We start from the raw sequence: 19,669 nt of genomic DNA on the forward strand, positions 1-19,669 counted from the left end.
ATGCACTAGTTAATGGACGAACCATTCCGTGTGTTTATACATTACTGCAAAACAAAACTCAGGATACATATATTAAACTGTTTCAGACATTAACTATGCTGAATGTCTTGAAGCCAATTAGCATCATGATCTATTTTGAATTGGCAGTTATAAACGGTTTAGAACGAACTTCCTTAGACAGTGAAATTTAACGGTGTTTCTTTCATCTCAGAACATCTACCGGAAAATTCAACAGAATGGTTTCCAACAACGTTACAAGAAGATTCCAACTTCGCACTAAAATTAAGAATAATGCTGACTCTTGCATTTGTTCCGACAGATGAAGTTGTCGGTGCTTTTAAAGAATTATACGAATTTCTAGCTCCAGAAAGCCTTACTAGTTGCAGATCATTTCGAAGATTCTTACATTGGATGTTATGTTGTGTCAAATAAATTTTTGTTAAAATTTTTATTTTGTCAAATTTATTTTAAAAGATTTGTTTTGTCAAATAATTTTTTGTATCGTTCGTTGTGTCAAGGAAATTTTATTTAAAGAGTTTTAATTTTCATACGGGGAGTCAATGACCGGTTTTTTTTTACAAGGGTTTTTTTAAATAGCGGTTAATGTTCGGGGGGGTTTTGTCCAGGGGATAATTGTCCTGTTACGATATATATATGATCTTTTAATTAAATATCCGTTATAAGAAACTGATGCACGTTAATATTTTAATGAAAATATAATAGAAGTGTTTTTAATATTTAACTGAATGCTGACACCTCCTCACACTATTTTAGTGTTGGATTTTATCTTGTCTTGTCTGTTGTTATGGCAGGTTTGACTGTTTAGCGGGATGAAAAACCTGACCACACCATGAGACCGGCTAACTGATCTTCAACTGAAAAAAACTGATAAAGGTTCTTTGCATTCTAAACGGTATTCGAACCCAAGTCTCTCCAACCAAAAGGAATCATCGAAACCAACTAAGCTACGAAGGCCTCCTACCTGTTCACAAAATGTAAGTTGTAGGCACAACAGCAGTTTCCCAATAGGACTCCTTGCATTAATCCTCAGTTTTCTGCGTTGTTTCTGTGAATATGAAATGTATGTGTGTTATCATATTTCATTTGACACACATACATTTCATATTCACAGAAACAACGCAGAAAACTGAGGATTAATGCAAGGAGTCCTATTGGGAAACTGCTGTTGTGCCTACAACTTACATTTTGTGAACAGGTAGGAGGCCTTCGTAGCTTAGTTGGTTTCGATGATTCCTTTTGGTTGGAGAGACTTGGGTTCGAATACCGTTTAGAATGCAAAGAACCTTTATCAGTTTTTTTCAGTTGAAGATTTGTTTATTTTTCTAAAAAAAACAAAAAAAGGTTCAGGTAGTCACGTGACATTGTCTTTATTTTACTGTGTCCGGGTGAAATGGCTGCTAGAAGGGAACTGACGGAGTTTTAAAGAAGCGTTGGGATAGGATGCCATGTTGTAGGCCTATATGTTCGACAAATTGTTCAGAAAATGGGCCATCGCAGGTCAACAATCAGTGATACCATGCTGAAACGGAAGCACAGGGTTACATTTAACAAAATATATAACGAAACATTAACAAAAATAAAAATATGCTCTTAAACTAAGCGGAATTCATAGATAACAGACAACATATTAAACTACAAGCAGGGCTGGATTAACCATTAAGCAAAATAAGCACGTGCTTAGGGCATCATGGAAAGGGGGACACCACAGAATTTCTGCTTTAGATAGATGACGAATTTAATTTAAATTAACTTTTAATTAGTTTTTCATAGTTTTTAACTTTTCTTACTGTTACCTACTTTTTTTCAATAACTAATGACATGTAGAAGGCCTAATAAAACTCTAACCACGTGCATGACGGTTCGTTTACACCAGGGGTCGCCAAACTTCTTTGACCGTCGACCCTTTCAAGAGTTTCTTGACTTTTTTATCGACCCCCTCTATTTTACTATTACGTAATTATAATAGGACAAGCAAAAAAGACGCTTATGAGTTTTTAGATTGTTTATTTTATAGTTACAGTGTTTGTTGTATGTATAATATAGTATATATTATTATATTGGCTTAACTTCAAAGGGATACGTTTTTGCTTTCTGGCATTACCATTGCGTCAAATGAGGTAATATTTTATAATTATTTTAACCATTTTATTTTTTATTTCCCTGTCTGTTTTAGGTCTTGTTTTAATAAATTATGTCTTATAAAAGGTTCCAGAAGCAAATATAAAACAAATCACGTGGTTGTCTCAGAAACGCGTTTCCGGTAAAAGGCCTAGCTGTCGCAGAAGTGCGACTCCGGTAAAATAAGAGTTAATTAAAGCACGAAAGCACAAGATTCAGCTGTAAGCCGAAAATTAAATTGTTCGTATGATTCTGCCTGTGATATGTGTAACTGGTGTTGATTGCCACCTAATATTCAACAAAATAATCTTTTTATTTCTGTATTTAACAGATCCCAAGAACCAAGATGAAACGTGTTCAGTTAAGTGGTGCACGAAAGCGAAAACTATCAAAAAAGAAACAAGAGGAGACCTTGGAATTAGATTCCAAGACTGCAAAGCTGGCTGATTTCTTCACACAAATTCCACAACATTATATACCAATTCCTGATCAGAGCCAATCTCCGTCATCAGAAGTGGACACAAATACCACTTTGATCACTTCAAAATCAAAATATGATGATGTTGGAATCATCAAGATGTCACAATCAGGTTCATCTAGCACATGTCTCACTACTGACCTCACTTTGTCTGTAAATTCTCTTGATATCTCTACTGCAAATGATGCAGGTTGCTTTACAAAACAGTCTGAGGTTGAAATAATTGCTGAAAATGAAAGTTTAGTGGGCCATGGTGATAGTGATGAAATGATTCCGTCTGCAAAAGATGAAGTAAATATAGCAAAAGATCCAGGGTTGTTGCTTGATTTCTCTTCTGATGACGTAGCTTATTGGACTGCTTGTGGACCCAGTGACTGTCAACACCAGAATAGGCCATTTGACAAGTCTTACCGACATTTCAGTAGTGGTAAACCAGTAAGATACTGTTTGCAGAAACTTTTTGTTGGGACAAAAGACAATGGTGAGGAATACAAGAGAGAGTGATTATTGTATTCACCATCAACGGGATCAATTTATTGTTTTGTTTGTAAACTATTTTCTCCTAAAATTTCTCATTTTGTTACAAGAGAAGGGTTCAGTGACTGGCGAAATACTATTGTAATTGATCAACATGAAAAAATCACTACTCACCGAGACTCTATGCTAACCTACTTAACTCGCAGACAAGGTGTAGTTGGGGCAACAGTTGGATAAAAAAATCCAGGAAGAGTGTGATTACAGGGAACATGTCCTGAGGCATGTCATAGCTGTTATTCGTATGTTAGGTGTACGTGGCTTGGCTTTTCGAATAACAGAAGAAAGATTTCGATCATTGCAAAATGGGAACTTTTCAGGGCTGCTTGAGCTCATAAGTCAGTTTAATCTATTTTTAGCAGGTCACATTTGCGAAATATGGAAATTGTGGCAAGAAATCCTTTTTATCTGTCAAAAGCCACCTGTGAGGAACTCATTCAACTGATGGCTCAAAAGGTACACGTGCTTATTGTTGATGAAGTAAAATCTTCTGGTTATTTTAGTTTGTCAGTTGATTCAACACCAGATCTGTCACATATCGACCAGTTAAGTGTTGTACTTAGGTACTTAAAAGATGGACAGCCTATTGAATGCTTTTTAACATTTCTGGAAATGATCAACATGCCATGCCGGTGAGGAAATGGCAAATCAGGTGTTGCAGTACTTACGTAAAGTTTGTCAGTTAAACTTTTCAAAATGTAGGAGTCAGTCTTATGACAAAGCTGCTAACATGTCTGGGCGTTATAAGGGGATGCAGCAAAATTTTTTAGAAATAAACAAATTTGCTATATATGTGTCCTGTGCAACTCATTCACTAAATTCGGTAAGCCGAAGTGCTATTGACTGCTGTCAAGAGGCGGTTAATTTCTTTTCTACAGTGCGGTTGCTTTTTTTTTCCAGCCTCAACCAGCCTGTGGACAATTCTTAAAGGCTGTATTGGAAATGAAAATGTCTTAAAATCCCTCTCTGATACCAGATGGGAGGCACATGCTATGGCAACAGCAGCAATTTTGAAATCTTTCCTTCAAATTTTAGAAGCGTTAGACTGTATAGCCGAAGACCAGTCACAAAAGGGAGACACTAGAAGAGAAGCAGATAATATTGCAAATAAGATGCAAGAGCTAGAATTCGTTTTATGTTGAATTTTTGGGATGAGATTTGCAAAATTTTCATAGAGTAAGCCAAGTTCTATAGAATGAGGATATCAATTTAAAAACATTTGCAGATCTCTATGGATCATTAGCTGACCAATTGTGCACTTCACGAAATGAATTTGAAAGATGTGAAGCAGCTACAAAGGAAGTGCTACCAGATGTTGATTACAAGGCAGCTCAAACTCGCAAACGTATCAGAAAGAAGGTACCCAATGACGGAGATACTCCAGAAGTATATCTGAATGCCAGAGATAAATTTCGTATCACCACCTTTCACAATTGTTGACAAACTTGAAACTGAGATGAGAAGAAGAGGAGAGATATACAAAGAAAATCAGAGAGATTTTCTTTTCTAGGTGATGTGAAACATAATGCTACTTCAGTGACTTCATCATCTACTGAAATTGAAAGGTATTCTCAGTGTTGTCAAAAGCTGATTGATGCTTACCCAGAGGACTTGAACACTAATTTCTCAGCTGAGCTTCAACAGTTTCGCTCATGTGTGCGCCTTACGTTCAGTGCAACAAAAAAATGTAAAAACAAGATTCAGTCATGCTGAACTTTATAAAATAATTGTAGAAGACAATATTCAGTGTGCCTTTCCAAATGTAGACATTGCCTTTCGTATATTTTTAACATCAATGGTCACAAATTGCTCAGCTAAGAGTTCATTTTCTCAGTTGAAGTATATTAAAAATCCCATGAGAACAACTATGCAACGAGACAGTTTGAATGCCTTATCTCTACTAAGTATAGAAGCAGATGTGTTACGTAAGATTAATTTTGAGGATCTGATCAAAGACTTTGCAATTAAAAAAAGTAGGAGAAAACTTTTCAAATCTAAATAAAGTTGAAGTATACAAAAAATAAACATTATTTTCCATCTTACTATAAGTTTTGTTTCATTTTGAAAAATAAAAATTTATTTTATGGTTTATTATTGTTTATATTTTGAATTACATATATACATATGGGGCACCAAAATCTTTTAAGTGCTTAGGGTCTCTATGGGTCTTAATCCGGCCCTGACTACAAGTGCTACCCGCATTGGACGACTCATCCCACTCACCGAATGTGATATTAGGGTGTTACCAAGGATTATATGTAAAAACCACCATTCGTCGGCCGACACGTTCAATGCGGAGTTCCGACAATCGACTAGAACACGAATATGCATATAAACATGCAGTATACTAGTCCCACATTACCCGAACTGACATGCAGCGTTGTCTTCAGTGGTGCAAAGAGCGTGTATAGTGGGCAGGGCCGCGCCAAGCCGAGGGTGAAAGGGATGCACCGCACCCGGGCAGCAACATTGATAGGGCGACATTTTATGTAGATAATATCTAATTGGATTATACAATGCAGTATTAGGGGCGACCGATAAAAGTTTTCACCCGCGCGGCAAATACCCTTGGAGTACCCCTGATAGTGGGACGGGAAAGCTTGGTAACTGTGCTATGAAGCGACTAACCATGCCACGCCCTCTACCGAGCAGATGGGAGGGTGTGGCAGAAGCCCAGCAAATGTCTCTTACCAAAGTATATTACTCAAACTATGAAACTGAGAGGTGGCAGTGTGATGGAATTGTCTTGTTTTCCTGGTTTTGCCTCGGACCTCTGTTTGTGGTGCCACGAACATTGAGCCCCGAGAGGTATCCAAACATTCTGGACAATGCCATTTGCTTCCTAGTTTGTGGCGTTTCTACGGAATTTACCATTGTCTCTTGCAGTAAGACAATGCACTGTGTCATAAAGCTGCTGCAACTGCGTGGTTTGTGAATATGAACATCATTACACTTGATTGACCTTAGAGCCCTGATCTCAACCCTATTGAACATCTGTGGGATGAACTGGAGCGTTGAGTGATGTCAAGGGACGTCCGCCCGACAACAGTCCAGGATCTCATTACATGCCTACATGAAGAATGGATCAAAATTCCCATTGACCATTGTCGTACTCTTGTGGAAAGTATGTCCCCAAGGATTGCTGTAGTGATCGCAGCGAAAGTAGATCCTATATCTTATTAAGGTGGACACCATGGCTCTTTGTTCCTCAGAGTATGAAGTTTAATCCGTTGACCTCTTTCGAAGCAGTGTATATTTTGTAAAAAAAAAAAAAAAAAAAAAAAAAACACTGAAAAGGATTATTGCTTAAAAAAACACTTTTTTTTTTCATCACGTATTAAAGCCTAATGGACAGGACCGGTCCGAGAGTATCTGATACCCCTAGGCAAAGAAAATTTAGGCACCCCCTATAGATTCTCTCTCTCTATATATTTTTTCTCTATATATAATTTTCCCCCGAACTATGTAGCAAAATCTAACGTCCCAAAGTCTTAGCGCCCCTAGGCAATTGCCTAGGTTCGCTTAATAATAAAACTGACCCTACTAATAGTTAGAAAACACTTGCATATTTATATCCATTGTTATTATTGATGGGGGAAGGGAACTATTCCCGATAGCCAAAACACATAAGGCATAAAATACCTGCTGAACAGTTTTTTTTTTGTCTCAATATAGCATATTCAATGGAAAAAAAAAAAAAAGCTTGAGGAATTACGCATTATTTTATTTTATTTTTATTTTATTTTTTCTAAATATTCCGCACAATATCGTAATTCCGAAACAACCCATCCCAAGTTGGTGTTCCAGACACTGCTTGGGAGTATAGTAAGAAATATGTGTCCCCGATGGATACCTATTTCTTTGTATCCACCGTTTGAAAATCACGACTCATCAAACACATGCTCTGGAGTTTGTTTGCACTACCCTTCCTCTCCCCTGAAAATGTGTTCTTATAAATGCTATTGAAAAATACAAATAATAACAAGAAATAGTATTTCGGAAGAGTATATGTGCTATATATTTATTCTAGGTTTACTAAGTATATCATTCCCTCACCGAAAATTATCATTGCCCCTCTGTCGGAGAGACGAATAAAACTAACTGGAAAAATTCTTGACTTCAGTTTCACCTGGGGATCCTCTCAGCATACAGCAGACCTTTTTGTCGGTAAGTAGCAGTTATTCAATATAAAACCAGTGAATGCATTTTTTTTTTTTTTTTTTTTTTTTTTTGTAATTAGTACTTTATATCTATATGTACTCGGGCGCGCGCGTGTGTTTGTCACACAGTTCATTTCGGAATATCATACGGGAGATTATTTTTGAAAAAAGTGCTGAATACTCGTATTTTCGATTTCTCAAACTGACAGACAGACAAACTAGTCCGAAAAAACAAACCCAGTTAAAATATATTCTCCTCAAAATCATGGTTGCTTCAGGCTACAAAAAAAAAAAAAAAAAACTTTTAGTGATGGATACGAATTACTGATTATTCATGTCGAAGTTTCTAAAACAGAAAACTAAGTAGAATATAAATAAACAATTTACTAGCTGAAATGAATTATTCACAGCCGACGTTTCTCTAGCTGAGCTAGCATTATCAAAGGCAATTTAACACTGTATGCTCAGTGAAGACACAAACCAAAGTGATCTGGATAACAAAGATGGTCACGTGCAAGCAGGGCGACTGTGGCTCTCTCTCTGTGGTGATTCCTGTTGTTAATGCTAATGGGTAGAGAGGGCAGTACGCCAAAATCTATGTAAAATCATGCTGTCTATTCTGTTGCAATTAACCGGGTTCTGTAGAACTTCTGTCTTTTCCAGGAACAATCTCTCCGATTGAAACCGGGATTCGTGATGTAAGAATTATTGCACAATATAAGCCACACAATTAAATTCTAAAATTAGATCTAAAATTAGCAAACGTATTTACTCGAGGTAAAGTAAATTATACGAGGAAGAGAAATAAAAAGCTATAGTTTCCCTCATTTTTTTCTTTCTAATTGTTTCATGGAGCATTATGAACAAAAGAACTTTTGTTTTTCCCCACAAAGCGAAAGTATAATAGAAAGAATAGTAAATAACTTTTTCATGATACTGCAATAAGCAGAGAGGTAGGCTGCATATCCCTCCTTCTCCTTTTTTTTTTCTCCATTTATTTAATTTTTTTTTGGGGGGGAGGGGAATGGTTGACGAGAACCAGTCATTCTTCTTCTTCTTCCTCCCTCTTACCTTGCGGTGTGAGGGTTTTCTATTCATTTCACTCAACCGTACACAAGGATAAGGTGGTTAACTCTATGCCTCCCGGTGTATCCTATGTGTGTAGAAGCATTGAGTTCTCAAGGCCGGTTTGTCTGCTTGCGGGACGAAAAACCCCAGATAAACTGGAGGATAAAAACTCTGCACTCCACGCCATTGGCGCACCCAGGGAAGGGGACAAGGGACCCTTCCCACCCCCCCCCAAAAAAAAGGAAAAGGAAAAAAACACCAGAAAAATTTCCAAAAATATTTTCCTAATTAATATTATTATTTTTTTTTTAAATTTATTTTGTGTCTTCTATTTCTATGCTACTTATGAATTAGCGATCACATAAGGTGGGAATACCCTATAGCACTCGGAAATCCTGGTCGCTGTGAACACAAAGCGAATGAAGTAGTGCTCGGACGCTACTTCGTTTGCCCGAGCCGGGCCAGAGGAGAACACTGGTATCATGTATTGGCGATCACTGCAGATGCTCACTCGTATGCGATGCGTATTGTGTACCAAGACCGGCTAACTTGGCTATGGCTGAGGAAGAACCTAAGCTCCTCACGTCATCGACGGGAATCGAACCCAGGACACTCCTTTCCTAGATATTCCTTGGAGGACACCCAACCTTTCAGCAATATCAGGAGACACGTTCGGTACGACATGTCCCGCCTTACAGCACCATCTGCAGAACCTAGAGTTGTGTTTACAAGGCAAGCTGGGTTCATTGCTTCATGGTGCTCCCTCCAAACTCTCTGCCTACCGTCAGTAGAGGACAAGGTGCACCATGAGTCGTTGGACCATATGACCATATTTCTGCAAAGAACTTTCCGGTTCTTCGCAGAAATCAGTGTTTTCCGTATAGGCGTACGACTATTAGTACCAATCCTCTTCAATTCTCTGAGCATAGTTATAAAATATGTGTTGGGAACAGCCTTCATTAAATACGTCGGTCAATTGCTCATTGGAAGTTCTGTTTATCCGTACAATTCTTCTCAGACGATGGCGAACTCGTTCCTGACTGACTGCCTTAGGACCACAGTTATGTCTCTTAGACACTCAATGTCGGTTATTTTCCCACTGATTAAACACTCAGGATACCTTTTGGGAAACGTCAGCTCTGCTGTTTTCAAAATCATGGCTCTAGCTAGGCGGGAACTCGCAATAAGCCCTTTATCGAACTCCGAAAGATCGTCTGTTTTTCCCATTGTGATCAACACTATTGGCGTTTACTTCGATTACGATAGCACACACAAACTTTCATTCATAAAAAAAAAATATAATTTTTTATGATTTAAACTGAAAATCCATAGTAAAATCCTCATTAACGGATTAACAGTGTGTGTGTGAATCGTAATGACCATCATGAGTTCGAGTATTATTTAACTGTACCAAAAATTAAGTACGATAATTGATAACTTTGCTTATTTGTATATTATATTTCGACTTAAACCATATATGTTTTCCAGGGGAAGGCCAGGAAATCGATCTTATTCTAGGAGTAGATTTCCTTTTGAAAACAAAGGTAAGGAAAAAGTATCACTTTTTGAAGAGAATTTCATTCATGGACGGTGTGTGTGTGTGTGTGTGTGTGTGTGTGTGTGTGTGTGTGTGTGTGTGTGTGTGTGTGTGTGTGTGTGTGTGTGTGTGCGTGCGTGCGTGCGTGCGTGCGTGCGTGATGAGATGTGATGGGAAGGGATAAGTTACTAGTATGTTAGGTAATCCGTATATCCAAACATTTATGCCTAATAATTAATTCTGTTTAATGTTTATGTGTAGAGAGAGAGATGTCATTTGCAACCGGGAAAACAATAGTATGAAAGGCAATACGGAGAAAGAAAATTAATGACGGTAATTGTCTCCAAATAGGAGCTTCCACAACTTAGTCTTGCCCTATGGATGGAAAGACATAGTTCTCGTGTAAGACCCGAATAACTTTCTTTCTTTTTTTTCTTTTTTTTTTTTCTCACTTATCCGAAGGTTAGTTTGTCTCATACTAAGCTACCAGGATTTTTCCTCGTAGAACTCAGATTTTTAATTTCTCAAAAGAATCAACCAACCATAAAAACATACGAAGTTAGAAATATACAGTAGTTCCTCCGCCTCCATATCATTAGTTGCATTTCGAAAAACTAATCAACTATCTCGATACGGAATATGCGAAAAATCAAAATAAATTGCACGAGTTACTTTTATTAGATTATACGAGAAGGTAATGAAAAAAACTCTCTTTTTATTTTTATTTTTATGCTGAACAAGGTAACGATGTCACTCTAGGAAATATTTCGTAGTCTTTAGTTTAATGCAATGTTTATGTTTTGTTTCATTTTTCCACACACACATCCTTTCTGGAGAAGCCACATCAAAACTCTGGGGGTGGGGAACATTGAAAACAGCTAGGTGGGAAGGTAAACTTGTAGTTATGCTGTGCTCAGTGACGTAACTGACGTGAATACAATCTTGTTGCATCTTATCAATGTCTTGATCTTGATGGGTTTATAAGATAAAAATGCAGTAGTGGGTATCTCTAAAACAGCAGAAGCAAGCTGTAACCGGATTTCCTCTTCCAGGTAGCCATTACTCGAAATGAGGCGTTGCTTTCTGAACACTTGAAGGGTACGCTTCTGACTGAAACAAAACAAAATAAGAAAAAGATTGTATTAAAAAGAATGTCTCCTATGATAATTTTCTCTGCACAAATTTTTACGGCATTCTGTTTGCGAAAAGAAAGCAGGAGTTAAAATACTGCTCGACTCTTCACATGTTACAAAATTCAACGATGCGGTAAAATTTTAAATCCGTTAATGTAACTAAGTGATGGAGGTTGTAAGTTTAATAATATATATATACTGTATATATATATATATATATATATATATTTCTAAGCCTGGCTCCCACTGATGAGACCTCAATAAAGGTCGAAACCGGTCTGGGTAATGGCTTCTTGCCTTTAATACATAGCGTCATACATCTCCTCCAGGAGATTTGCTTTGCATTAAGGGTAAATATTAAGAATAGTGATCGGATCTTATTCCACCTTTACCACGAGTTGTTTAGACTTGCACTACTTGCAAGCGCAAACTTGACTTACTTGTCTGTTTGCTTACTTGGGAAATGGAATAAAACCAGGTTTAAAATAGCTTGGTGTCTTTAACGTATATTATACCCAAGGTAAAAAACTTTCTATATATATATATATTTTTTTTTTTCAGAATTCATTAAAGGTTTTTCATATATATATACATGTTAAAGATACCAAGCAATTTTATAAGCTAGGTTTTAATCCTTTTTCCCAAGTAAGCAAACAGACAAGTAAGTCAAGTTTGCGTCTGCAAGTACTGCAAGTCTGAGGAAAGTCGTGGTAAAGGTGGAGTAAGTCCGATCACTTTCCTTAGTATTTTCCTCTAATGCAAAGCACATCCCCTTGCGGAGATGTATGATGCTAGCATTAAAGGCAAGGGCCACTACCCAGACAGGTTTCGACCTTTATTGAGGTCTTGTCAGTGGGAGCCATACCTAAAAATACCAAGGTTGAAGTAATGCAGAGCTTATAAATTTTACCTAAACAAGTTGCCACAAGGTGCTTTGACCTTATTAAATAAAAATCTCAGGATGAGAGTAAGATGTAGAAAGTTTTTTTACCTTGGGTATATATACTACGTTAAAGATACCAAGCAATTTTATAAGCTAGGTTTTAATTCTTTTTCCCAAGTAAGCAAACAGACTATAAACAGATATAAACAGCACACACACACACACACACACACACACACACACACACACACACACACACACACACACACACACACACACACACACACACACACACACACACACACACACACACACACACACACACACAGATATGTGGCGCGTTACAATGATAATAAGAATAAGAATAATTAAACTAAAACAACAACTTGCAAGAGACAGAAATTAATGTAGCGATTGAATTCACAGGAAATAATGTTTTATTCATCAGAATCAGGGTCCCACGGACCACATACATAATTTTCAATGTGCCTTTCTTGTGTACAACAAATTGCATCTAGTGTGCGTCATGCTCTACAGCTGAGCATAAGGAGTCGGATTGGATGTTCATAACAGTCCGTTTTATGTTCTCTTTCAAGACATGCAAGTTGGGAACGCCATCAACATACAAAACGGATTTCAAATACCCCCACAGCCAAAAGTCACATACAGTGATATCCGAGGATCGAGGCGGCCATGCCGTCGGAAAGAACTTACTGATAACCCGACAGTCATTCGAATAATGCCTGAACGTTCCCAATCCCTTTTTAAGTGGAAATGGTGGCGCTGCGCTCGCGCGCACAGTAAAATTTGCAAACTCCTTTTTACCTGCGTTTACTGTTAACAGCTTTCGGCTCCGCCAACGCCAAAATTTCCCTTATCGGCGACTTTTGCTGCAAAATCTTTTCTCATTCCGTCTATTAGTTTTAGCTACAGATTCCTCCAAAGAGGGAAAGTTAATTTATAGCCATCCTGTATATACGAGCGTGTATGTATTCATGTATAACAAATAAATACTCTAATTCCTTTCATCCTTAAAGGAAGTAGAAGAGGTTGTTTTATCTCTAACTAACCTTATGAAGATCTGTCAGCAGCTAGTCATCAATGATGGGTCAGGCGAATGCTATCAATGATTTCATTGGCATTTGGGGGAGACGTGTATGGCAGAGTACTGCCGCAGTCTCGTGATCCCTAATCCCAACACTATAATTTATTATTACTATTATTATTATTTATTTATATATATTTTTTTGAAATAGTGTGTGTTTTATGGTCGATTTTTTCGAGTTGTGCGATTCGAAACCCGAATTTCCAAGAAAAAAGTTTCTGCTTGAATTAAGCAAAAAAAAAAAAAAAAAATTGGTCACCAAAGGTGGACTAACTGTAAAAGTTCATCTAATCAGATGCAAGAATCAACTTATAATAACCTTTCTTCTGACAGTCCTGGCTATGGAAGTAAATGCAATTTCCATAATACAGCTATGCAGCAGTACCTTTTGAAGTATGTTATATATAAAAAACTGTAAAAATCATTTTAATTTCTAAGGGAATATGCATAACAAACTCACGGATATTGGTAGTAAACTGTTCTTCACCTCTATAGGTGAAGAACCTCACCTCTATAGGGTCACCAATAGTGAGAGTACGATGCGAGATTACGGCAAACAACTGGTGCCATCTTGTGATCCGAGACACAGTCGTATTATTGCCTGAAATAGTGTAAGTTCTGTGAGTAGATTTTTTCTGAGCTGCAGAATTAAAAACATCAGATTCTAGAGGAAAAAACTAGGCAAAAATGACAGAAAAAATTCCTCTGGACAGAGAAAATGGAATTTAACCTGTGACGGTCAGTCCAATATTATGGCATTGGACTGATTATATTAGGAATATCGAATAATTTAATTTTTGAGGTTTCATTTCTGTGAAACGATAGAAATGAAATAGACAGTGAACACTGCTGCTCAGATAGCAGAGCAGGGGAGATCAAATATGCTTGTGCAGCCCTCTGTTCAATGCAGGCTGGCTTATGACTGTTGCTTTCTCTAAACAGATAATTTAAAAAGGTGTGTTTCCTAAACGAAGCGCACACTCCTGAAATACTCCTGGGATTATGAAGTGCCTCTTTAATCTTTATAGTAAGTCCTTAGATTTTATAGATAAAATAATGAAATATTCATTTTATTTGACGATACACTCGCCGCCATACTCCCATAAGCTCTCTGGTCAAATTTCGCACGAACTTCTATAGTTTCTGTAGTTGGCTTTGAAATGATGTTGGATTTAATATCCACTTAATTTGTATAATTTTGCATCGCCGATGTGAAGCCTTTCGCTCTTTATTTTTAGTAAATACTTTACGAACCGACCGAGAGTTCGCTTATGAAAAATATACCTCTCCGACGCTTCGAGTTTCTTAGTACTCTCTCTATGCTGATGACACGATTATCATAGCCAGATCCTTCCATCCACATTTAGCCTCAAACAAGCTATAGAGAGCAGTCCACGAATTAGAGAATTGGTACAAAAAATGGCGTATTGCAATCAACCCAGGAAAAAGCTCTGCAGTACTTTTCACCAGACGTAATGCAGAACCGAACACAAGCATACAAATGTTTGGAAAAGTCATCCCTTGGCACAACTCTACCAAATATCTAGGAGTTCATCTGGATAAGCGCCTAAATTTCAAGACACACGTAAATAGTGTCTCTACTATTTATGTTTGTCTTGCTGTGCAATAGCAAGTGAGACTATTGCACAGCTATATCCAGTTTTGAATAGGAACAGCTTCCTAAACATAAACAACAAATTTCTCCTCTACAAATCAGTGACAAAACCTCAGTTAACTTACGACTCACCAACTTGGGGCACACGTATAAACAGAACATCCACAGATTGCCACAGAAAGCTTAGAGAATATCCGTTATCTAAGCTTTTCTCCCCCAGAATCGAAGGCGCTTGTAAGTCCTGAGTTTTTAGATTCTACATGAATCAGGTTTTATATTTGAAATGTGTAAAAATAAGAGTTCAAAATTTAGTGACGGCAGACTTTTAAATAGGATGAGAAATATATGATGAACGTTACCAACCGAAAGCAATTATTTAGGATATCCTAGGAATGTGCATTTCTAAGATTCTCAGATTTCTTTTATGATACTATATTTTCAAGGGATTATTAGACCAAGAAATTGTCTCACTGCCCGACACAAATGGGCTCATGAAACAATGACCAGAATACTTTTCCTTTTACTATTTGTGTATACTTATTTTTGATTGTGCGGTGTATGTTATGTTAAAAAGGAAAAAAAAAAGCTATAACGCCTTTTTATCCCACAAAGGGAGATGATAGCACTCGGTACATAAGTTTCGGAAATTGGTTGGTGGTCGGTCATCACCGTGACATCACCCACTATTGAATTCATTTCTATTGTATTGTAGACGAAGGTCAGTGTTGCGAATCGTAACTAGTACTTTCCTCCTACAATAGGAGGAAATAGCGACTGCATATATAGCGCTAGGCCGCCTGAAACAAGACTGTGGTAAGTTCGATTCTAATCACCAACTAGAAGTTTTTGCTAAGCTTTTTCGACCGTTTCCCCAATTTATTCTATATCTGACACAGGAAAGCGGCTTTTTCTCGCAGAAACTGGAGTTTTTCATCTGGTAAATTCAAGATAATCGACCGTAAAACTCGCTAGTTCAGACTACAATACACAGCTTGGAAAGAAGTAAACGGATACCCCATAGTCAAGGTGTGTCTTGCCATGAAATAAAGAGTCACATGTTTATTGCCAGTATAAATTTGATTAATATGATATTCCCAAGTCAGTGCAACTGTGTTCTTGTGAAACGACTGCTGGTAGGGAACTGACGGAGTTTGAAAGAGGCGTTGTTATGGACAAAATGTTGACAAATTGGGCCATTCTCGGTCAACAATCAGTGAGTGATATCATACCAAGATGGAAGCACAGGGAGTCAACTGTAATTTCTACCCGTAGTGAACGACTCACCTAACTTGACCGTAGGATGCTACGAAGGATAATATGTAAAAAACAGCCAATCATCGGTCGATATGTTGAAAGTTCCGCTCATCGGAACGCGAATCTTCACCAAAACATTCAGAACAGGCTCACTAGAAGGGCTTCCATGGTAGGACCTTAATATCGAAGCCAATCATTACCCGAACCAAACTATGAGATTTGGAGGTGGCAGTGCGATGGTATGGTCCTATTTTTCCTGGTTTAGCCTCGAACCTCTGTGGTGCCACGAACACTCAACTCCGAGAGGTATCTGAACAGTATGGACAATGTACTGCTTCATACTTTGTGGTATTTCTACGAAACTGACGATTGTCTCTCCCAGCAAGGCAATGCACAGTGTCATAAGGCTGCTACTGTTACTGCGTTGTTTGTGGACATGAACCTAACCACCCTTGGCTTTCTTCCATAATCCTGATCTCAATTCTATTGAACATCTGTGGGATGAATTAGAGCGTTATGGTGAGGTCAAGGGTCCAGTATCTCATTACATGCCTACAGGAAGAATGTATAATTTCCCGTCGATTGCTATCGTGCCTCTGTGGAAGGTATGCCCTATAGGATTGCTGCAGTCATCACAGCGAAAGGAGTTCCTACATCTTATTAAAGTGTTCACCATGGCTGTTTGTTCCTTACACTATGGTGTCTGTTGACTTCTTTCCAAGAGGTGTGTATAGTGTTAAGATTAAGACACACGTCATGGCAGCGGTTGTCTGTCGTATTCTCCTCTCCAGACGATATATTTTTTTTAAATTACTGATAGCCTTTGGCCAGATATTCCATGATTTGTTTAAGATGGAAGCTACTGCACACGTTAATTTAACACTAACTTCAAAAAGTTAGTGTTAAATTGCTTGCCTTGGGAGAATAAAAGGAGCTAACTATTGTTGCATGTTTGGAAGACTAAACAAGCTGTCATTCAGATATAGACCAGTGTTGGTTGACAGACAGATCTGGAACTCTCTTCTTTCTTTCTCCTCTTCTTCCTTCTTCAATCGGTTCCAATTAGGCAAGTTTTGCAAGGTGAAATGGGTTTTTTCTCCAGAAACTCGAATTTTTCGTCCCGTAAACTTACCGTAGAACCCACTCTTGTTTATCCTTCTAATTCTTAACATCGGCTTCAATAGAAATTGTTCAACCGCAGTTAATGAATAATATGTTCGGACAAATGCTTAGGTTAAATATGTGCTTACACAAAAGCATGTGTTGCTCAGTGAAAATGGCTTTTTCCAGGAACATAACGTTCCAATTTCGATTTCTTCCAGCTAGAGGAAGTTTTTCTAATTCCTTCTTCGATCGGTTCCAATTAGGCAATTTTTGCAAGGCCAAATGGTTTTTTTCTCCAGGAAACTCGAATTTTTTGTCCCGTTAACTTACCATAGAACCCACACATACTTTTATGATTAGGGGCCACGAGATGGCGGCACTTGTCAGCCATCTTTTTTCACCAGGTGATGTATAATTAGAGATAGTCCTGGGTTAGCTCTCTCTGATTGGCTGCCGATGGAGATAGAATCCCCACCCCCCTCCCCTAATCTTCCCAAGTTAGATAGGACAAAAGCGACCTCTTCTTCTTCTTTCTATAGGGCAGTGTTTCTCAAACTTCAGATATCCGCGTACTTCTTAAATTTTCATTATTTCCAAGCCCCCTTATCAAAATAATAGTAATAATATAAAACTAAATAAAGTATATTTCATTATAAATGTCTATTTTATTTGAATTTATATGTTCATGTAAACAAAAGAAAAGATTTATTTTTAATAGAACAAAATTTGGAATAGGTTCCTCCTCATTTCCTGTCCATGAAAATCCACATTTCAAGTAATTCATATCATACTTACGAAGATTTTTCATCTTCTTCATAGTTGGTTCTCTAGAGATGTCAGACGACACACCCTTATCAATTTCACTTGATCCAGATACAATATCAACGTTTTCTTATTGCTACTTGTAGTTGCTATATTGCTCTCTTTTGTGGGTTTTATAAGTCTTTAACCAATGATCCATACTTAAGAATTTGAAAGCCAAAAAAATTACCGTATTTACTCGAATATAACTCGCACTTTTCCCCCAAACTTAAAGCTAAAAAATCGTGGTGCGAGATATATGCGGGGATTTTTGGAAACTCAAGTTTTCAGGGGAAAAAAATGAAAATATATACGTTTAAAATAATTATTTTTTTCTTAATAATGATTCCATTCCTTAATGATGCATAGCCGAAAATTGCCACGTATCCACTGAAGACCTTTCGCGTACCCCCAGGGGTATGCGTACCGCACTTTGAGAAACACTGCTATAGGGGAATAAATAGGCGTTAGCGGATTTTATTTTTTTATGTGCTTCCATTTTCCATTTATGATAATTTTAAAAATATTATGTGCAATTTTATTCAAAAATAAATAGATATTAAGTGCATTTTTTCACATCTTGCTTTTTTTGTCTTTAAAAGAAATCAGTCTTGTTTTGTTCTTTACAGAGCTGTCTAAACTTTGAAGATTCATCATTGCAGTTTGGTGGAATTAATGGAGAACGAATTCCATTCTTGAATGTCCATGAAATCAAAAGCCTTATGCGAAAGTCTATTCCGGAAAGAGTAGATTCGGAACCATCGCTCATTTTACTTTGATCTTCCTGTGTCTCTGTCGTCCCTTGCGAAGTCCGCTTTTGATTCTAACAACAATCTAAATATTGGCTACACGGTCTTGTATAAGACATTAACTTTTGCTGTGTTTCTAGTGCTCTGAGACATCACTATAAAACCAAGCATTGATTATCGAAGCATTGGTAACCATACGTGAGCGTATAGTGTTGTGATATAGCAGTTTTTTAAACTTGACATTCCGTTACGTTTTATGGTTGATTGTGAATATTGCAGGGAGCAACATGGTGGCAAGACCAGCGACGGGGTTGCTGATACGCATTTCACTCATTCGCTCCTTTTAGTTAGAATCAGATTTAGATATTTTTAAATTGTTTTCGCTACATTCATTTTATCAAAGTGCACAGTTACTAAAACAGCAGCAATATTAAGAATATACGTTGAATACAATTATTAACTGTGATAATTTTAGTCCCAGCAAAAGTTTGGAAAGGAATACAAAAATATTTTATTTTACTACTTATCGGATTCCCATTATTCTTTATTGCTTTGAGTGAAATATATCGAGTTTTCTCAGTTTACAAATGTGTGCTTTCAAGAAAAAGTGTAAAAAGATAAGAAAAAAAAAATACTGAACGTTGATGAAGAATGAAAGTTCAAATAAAGTGATTTTTATTATTATTTTTTTTTTTTGTACAATTCCAGGACAAACAAACTGCTCCAGCAATCGATCCTGAGATCCTATGTAAGCCAATTATTACTTTCACTTTAAAATGTGTGTGTATATATATATATATATATATATATATATATATATATATATATATATATATATATATATATATATATATATATATATATATATATATATATATACATATATATATGACAGAATGATCATTGACTCGGTTAACATACATAGTTTTATGAAAAAATTGAATGACTAGAACCGAGATTTAATTAAAAATGTTTTAATATAAACACACTACTAGTTTCGGCCTGTAACAGCCTTCTTCAGGTGACATTATAAAAGAAAAAAACACTAAACATTGAGGGTTAAAAGACTATGAACAACATAGACAGTCTTTATACATAATTAGCATGAA

The 19,669-nt window shown here is 37.0% G+C and overlaps 1 protein-coding gene across 1 annotated transcript in view; it reads left to right on the forward strand.

Moving 5' to 3' along the window:
• LOC150092524 (nuclear receptor-interacting protein 3-like) overlaps positions 1-19,244 on the forward strand; it is a 33,879-nt gene extending 14,635 nt beyond the window's left edge. Inside the window, exons 5-7 of the mRNA XM_090414729.1 lie at positions 7,182-7,318; positions 9,868-9,923; positions 18,441-19,244. Of these exons, the coding sequence (XP_090270855.1) occupies positions 7,182-7,318; positions 9,868-9,923; positions 18,441-18,590 (343 nt within the window). The 3' untranslated portion in view covers positions 18,591-19,244. The remainder of the gene's footprint in view (positions 1-7,181; positions 7,319-9,867; positions 9,924-18,440) is intronic.
• The last annotated feature ends 425 nt before the right edge of the window (positions 19,245-19,669 follow it).

The sequence above is a fragment of the Typopeltis vanoorti genome, chromosome 25 (assembly GCF_054136105.1).
Source record: "Typopeltis vanoorti isolate ZY-2024b chromosome 25, IOZ_Tvanoo_1.0, whole genome shotgun sequence".
In the NCBI taxonomy this organism is placed as follows: Eukaryota; Metazoa; Arthropoda; class Arachnida; order Uropygi; family Thelyphonidae; genus Typopeltis; species Typopeltis vanoorti.